The 6,149-nt window shown below is 45.3% G+C and overlaps 1 protein-coding gene across 2 annotated transcripts in view; it reads right to left on the reverse strand.

The window, feature by feature from the left end:
- The window catches only part of EDC4 (enhancer of mRNA decapping 4), a 629,569-nt gene that overhangs the window by 191,639 nt on the left and 431,781 nt on the right, over positions 1–6,149 (reverse strand). For both annotated transcript variants that reach the window (XM_082271180.1, XM_082271179.1), the window contains exon 22: positions 138–293. In XM_082271180.1, coding sequence (XP_082127306.1) covers positions 138–293 — 156 coding nt within the window. The remainder of the gene's footprint in view (positions 1–137; positions 294–6,149) is intronic.

Raw genomic sequence — 6,149 nt, forward strand, 5'->3', positions numbered from 1 at the left:
AGTTGTCGGTCTTATAGGTGGGATGGTGGAAGGTGGATTTTTCCAGGTTGTCTTCTATATTCTTGTCAACCTAAGAACCACTAAACAAAATGAGTAATTATTATAATACACGAGCAAAACAAAAAATAAAAACTCACATAAAGGAACAGTCTTTTTCATTTCTTCCCGTATAGTTTTATCAAGACGATTGTTTAGTGAGCCAGAAAGTGAATGTGAAAGCTGCTGAGAAAGGTATTCTTGTAGCTGACCATTTCGTTGCTGTCCATCACTTAAGATGCGATCTAATCTTCTTTCTAAGACATGGAATGTTAAGGATGTATATAGGATTATATGTAAATACACCAACAAATTACTAACTTTATGCTAGATTTTAAAGCAACATCCACACCAGTGTAAAGGCAATTTAATGTAATCTTACATGAAGAAATAAAACATGCAGGGTTTGCCATACATTTTTAGTGTCACCCTAATGTATGTTCATAGATAAAAATGCAGGTGCTTTTTTTGTCCATTGATCTGCAATTGAGCGGTTATTTAAAAAGAATTGCCATGTGTAAAGCAACCTATTAATTGCACACAATCCGTTTACTTCACATTTTTATTTCAGCTTGTGTTTTCTCTCTGAGAACATCTAAAGATGAGGGGTAAAACCTTCTAATGGATCAAAAAAATGCAATAAAAACCTAAGTTTGATTTGACCCTTTGATTGCCATGATGCATTAGATACCGTAATAAAAAAAGTAGTGTAGCACTATCCAAACAACTAAATGATGGGCTTACATCAAAATTACGATGACAAAATATATTTCAGTTACTTTTAGTCACATGCATGTGTTTTCTATGTCTAAAAAATTGTTTTATATTATAGATTTTTCTCATTTCACTCCACCAACTTAAGACTATTGTGTTCTCATTCATAACATAAAATTCAGGTTAACAAAACATTGAACTTAAGGCTGTAATGTAACAAAATAGGTATAAAGTCAAGGGGGGTGAATCCTTTTGCAAGGCACTGTATACATGTGATGTGACTCGCTTATAGCTATCAGAGACACATTGTAAATTTGTAATACTGACAACTTGCCTTTTTTTCCCCACTATGTTCTTTGCCACTGATATGGTATTGTTCATCTTTATGCTCTACCACTGCTGCCTTGTAATCACTTGTTTGAACTTTGTAAATTTTATATTATTTAGAAAAATCTTAAATAAAAAAAGAATGAAAAAAAACCCAAAACAAAACAAAACAATGTCACTTGGAGCCCTGTGGGGATGCAAGATAGGTGAATTTTCCCAAAATTGAGGGCTCCCTTCTGTGGAGATAAGTTTGCCTAAAGAGCAGTGTGTGTACGGATATGCAAGAAGTGCAATACCATGTGTCTACGCCTATCTAGCCTTTAAAAAGTTACTTTTTCCAGCCAGATAAATATCTGATGAAAACAGAGACAGAGCCAGAAATGGAGCTTGAATAAGCATAGAGCCTGTACCACCTAAGCTGAGCTACTCCATAGCCAGAAGGCTGTTTTTGTGGGTGTATTTCTGACAAGCACCTGCAAGCGTAAACCATGTGTTAAGGTACTTTAAAGTTTACTATTATGACTGGGGTGAAAAGCACTCCTTAAAGGATAAGTACAACCAATGCTCATTTGGCTGTACTTGTGTGGATCACAGGAGTTTAGTTTTCTGCACTCCTGTGACCTGTTTTGAGCAGATGTCACAGAGCCTGTACAGACTAGGGAAAGATCACGGCAATAAAGTCGGGATCCACCCACATGCCTGGATTGTCACCCGGCTCAGATTCGTCAGCCAGCCGCTAGCTCACCAGCTCTCTGCTCATGGAGTTCTGATAACTGTGCATTCAGTGGTGTTTGATCGCTCGGTCCTCAATCTTAGAGCCAGTGAAGGACAGATGTAGCATCAACCTAAGCAAGTATGATTTTTGAGAAAAAAAAAGCCCAACTTCTCTTTTAAAGATGAACTCCAATATACAGATACGATGTATCAGTTGACATACAGTGGGTAAAAAACTGGATTTTTGTCTTAACGTAAAATCCTTTTCTCTGAGGTTCACTGACAGACACAGCTTCAAGCCTTCAGACCATTGGATTGGATATTATGCGGTCACTCTTCAGGAGAAGCACTAGGTGGAAACCTTTCTGGTTATGCCCCTGGGGCAGTCCCAGAGGGTATACCAACACTTCCTGCTGTAGGACTCCAGTTTGTAAAAAGCAGTGTCAGAAGAACAAATAACTGAAAACCAACAGAGTGGCGGGTGCTGTGTCTGTCAGTGAACCTCAGAGAACAGGATTTTACGATAAGACAAAAATCCAGTTTTCTCTTTGGTTCAAGGACAGACACAGCTCAAGTTTTTAGACCATTGGGATATCCCAAAGCAGTGTCAACATGAGGGGTGCGAAAAAACACAGCAAACACAGAATTCCCAACAAGGCTAAACATAGCCAACGAGGTAACAGGAGCTCAACTAGGAAGAACTGGAGCTCACCACCAGGAAAAATTTTCACCCTCAAGAAGCGGAAGCCTCCACAACCGCAGCCTGCAAAACTTTGCGGCCAAACGCCGCATCCGAAGATGCAAGTACATCCACCTTATAAAATGTTGTGAATGAGTGTGCAGACCACGTAGCCGTCCTGCATACCTGAACCACTGATGCCTGATGATGGAAGGCCCAGGAGGCAGTAAGCCCCCTCGTAGAATGCGCTTTAACAGGTAAAGGAGGAACCTGACCCTTAAAGGAGTAGGCTTGCACCACCACCACCGTCTGCCTGATCCACTTGGAAATGGTCGCAGCAGATATGGCCTGCACCTTACGAGGTCCATCCATAAGAACATGAATCGGATTTCCTAAATCGGTTCAGTCACTGCCAGGTACACCTGAATCGCCCTTACCACATCTAAGGAATGCAAGGAAATTTCCTTAGGATGTTTTGGCTTAGGACATAGTGACGATAACACAATATCTTCATTCAAATGAAACCCCGAGACAACCTTAGGAAGGAACACCTGACAGGGCCGCAACACCACTTTGTCCCTATGAACCAAGTAAGGTGAACGACAGGACAACGCACCCCACTCTGACACGTGACGTGCGGAAGTAATAGCTACTAAGAAAGCCACCTTCTGCGACAGAGAGCAGAAGAATTTCCCGAATATTTTCAAAGGGAAGCATTTGAAACAGCGACAGAACCAAAGTGAGATCCCACCGAGGTACCAGGGATCACGCCGGAGGAGCCAGATGTCAAACTCCCTGCACAAAAGTGTGAACTAAGGACTTCGCCGCCAACGGCCTTTGGAAAAAAAACAGCCAAGGCAGAAATCTGGCCCTTGATGGTGCCCAAAGCCAAACGTTGATCTACATCCATTTGTAGAAGCTCCAACAGGCGAGATAAAGAAAAGGAACGGGGGAACGGAGAAACCCCCCCAAGACTCACACCAAGTAATGTACGCCTACCAAACTCAATGATAAACCTTCCTGGAAATAGATTTCCTAGCCATCAACAGTGTAGGAATCACCAACTCTGACAGCCCTTTGTGTTTCAGCACCTGACTTTCAAATGCCACGCCGTTACACCCAGCGACCACAAAGCAGGATGGAAGATTGGTCCCTTAGACAGAAGATCTTCCCTGAGAGGAAGTTTCCAGGGGACGTCTGCTACCAGCCTTACCAGACCTGCGAACCAAAACCAATAAGGCCAGTCTGGTGCCACCAGATTGACTGGAATTCCTTCCACCTGGATTCTGCGTAGTAGTCTCGACAGAAGTTGAATTTGAGGTAAGACGTTAATCAGACGATACTGACCCTAAGGGCCCACCAGGGCATCGGCCAGAGGATCCCGAGACCTTGACAAAATCCTCTGCACCTTCCTGTTGATACGGGAAGCCAGCAGGCGCACATCAGGGGTCCCCCACTGAAGACACAGTTGATAGAAAAACCTACGGGTGAAGAGACCATTCTCACGAATCCAACGCCTAGCGACTGAGATAGTCCACTTGCCAATTCGCTACCCCCCGAATGTGCACAGCAGAGAGGGCCAGAACATAACCTTCTGCCCTCCTCAAGATGCCAGCCACTTCCCGGGCCGCAAGAGCACTCTTTGTGCCCCCTTGATGATTGACATATGCCGCAGCTTTAGTATTGTCTGATTGTATCCTCACAGGGCATCCCTGCACACGATCCATCTATTGAGATAGACAAAATCTGATCGCCCGAATTTCAAGGATGCTGATCGGCAACCTGGACTCTTCCTGAGTCCAAACACCTTGGGCCGAACACACTCCCAAGACACCTCCCCATCCGGACAGCCTGGCATCCGTGGTGACTACAGTCAAATACAGGGGAAGAAAAGATTTTCCCAGACGTAAAACCGGGGAGCAGAGTCACCATAGGAGAGACTCCCTCGAACCCCAATTCAATAGAATCAGATTGTCCAATGACAGCAAACCCTTGTTCCATTAGATAAGAATCTCCCTTTGTGCAGTTCCACACCAGATCTTTGCAAACTGAACCGCCTCGAAGGTGGAGACCATCTGACCCAGTACTTGCATGCAAGTCCTGAGTGACGATCGATGGTTGGAACACAGGAGCCGAACAGCATCCTGTTGCTTGAAATGTTTCATCCGAGGAAGAAAGACCAGGGCTGATGCTGAATCCAGCGTCAGACCCGGGCTGATGCTGAATCCAGCGTCAGACCCAGGTAGTCCAGCTTTGTGGAAAGGAGACAGTGTCGATTTCTGATAATTCAGTGTCCACCGGAACTCCTGCAGAGTTCGCAGCGTAACGTCCAAGTCGGCTTCCAGAGCTGAGGAAGACACTGCACACAAAAGCAGATAGTCCAGGTAACCTAGTACCACAATCCCCTTCTGCCGTAGCAAGGCCAGAACTGGGGCAAAAACCTTTGTAAACACTCGAGGAGCTAAAGTGAGAGCAAAAGGTAACGCCACAAATTGAAAGTGCTCCTCGCCCACAGCAAAGGGAAGAAATGAAGAAAACGCTCGACATATATTGGAATATGAAGGTAAGCGTCTTTGAGATCAATAGAGGCCAGCAGATCTCCTTGATGCAGGAAAGCTACTACTGTGCGGATGGACTACATCCAAAATTTCTGAACCCACACAAAGTGGTTCAGAGCCTTGAGATCCAAGATCGGACGAACCTTGCCTTGTCTTAGAACCTCCCACCAAGTTATGGGTGGATCTCGAGCCCTTTCCCTGCGAACCAGCCGGACGAAAGGGCCGCTTGTGAGCCGAAAAGAAAGGACCCCGCTAATGGCGAGGTTTCCTGGCCTTAGCAGTCTGTGGAAGCAACGTACTCTTGCCTCCAGTAAGGCCCCTAATTATCTCTTCCATAGAGGCACCGAACAGACGGTCACCTACAAACGGAAGGTCAGCCAGTACCTTTTCAGAAGCCTAGACAGCAGACCAGTACTTCAATTAGATTATGCGGTGAAGGATCACCACCATTACAGAAACCCTGCCGGCCCAAGGGGGCCGCATCCAGGGATGCATCACAAATATACTGTAACCCTTGGATCAACTGATCTGCCAGATCCTCCAGCTCAGAAGGGTGTTGACTCCCCTCCAGATCCTGGAGCAAAATCTTAGCCCATTCCGTTAAGGTCTGGGATACCAAGGTGATCACAAACACCGGTCTTAAAATTGAACTGGCCACGGTGAAAAGGTACCAAGCCAAAGCCTCAGCTCTTTTGTCCATGGGGTCCTTAAAAAACGGGGAATCTTCCACCAGCAAAAGTATGGCCTTATTTAGCCTGAAAACCTGAGAGTCCACCGACGGTGAAACCATTCGTTTCTTCAAAAGAGACTCCTCAAAGAGGTATCGTCTAGCAAAACGCTTAGGAACGCAAACCATGCGTTTCGGGGGAACCCCACTGACTAATTACAATCTCGTCAAAATAGGCAGGAAAGGGAAACACCTTGGTCACCTTGGAGGATTTGCGGGTGCCAAATTGCACCGGCGTCGCTGACTCAGCAGTAGCTGAGTCCTCCAACTTTAAAGTTTCCTGCACTTATACAATCAGGGCCTCCACAAGCCCTTTTTCATGCGCGGCTGTAGAGAAGGTCTCGTCCACACTATTAGAGCACTCAGCGTGTGTGGAGTGGACGCAGACCCAGTG

This window comes from Pelophylax lessonae (genome assembly GCF_965119305.1).
Source record: "Pelophylax lessonae genome assembly, chromosome: 10".
Classification (NCBI taxonomy): Eukaryota; Metazoa; Chordata; class Amphibia; order Anura; family Ranidae; genus Pelophylax; species Pelophylax lessonae.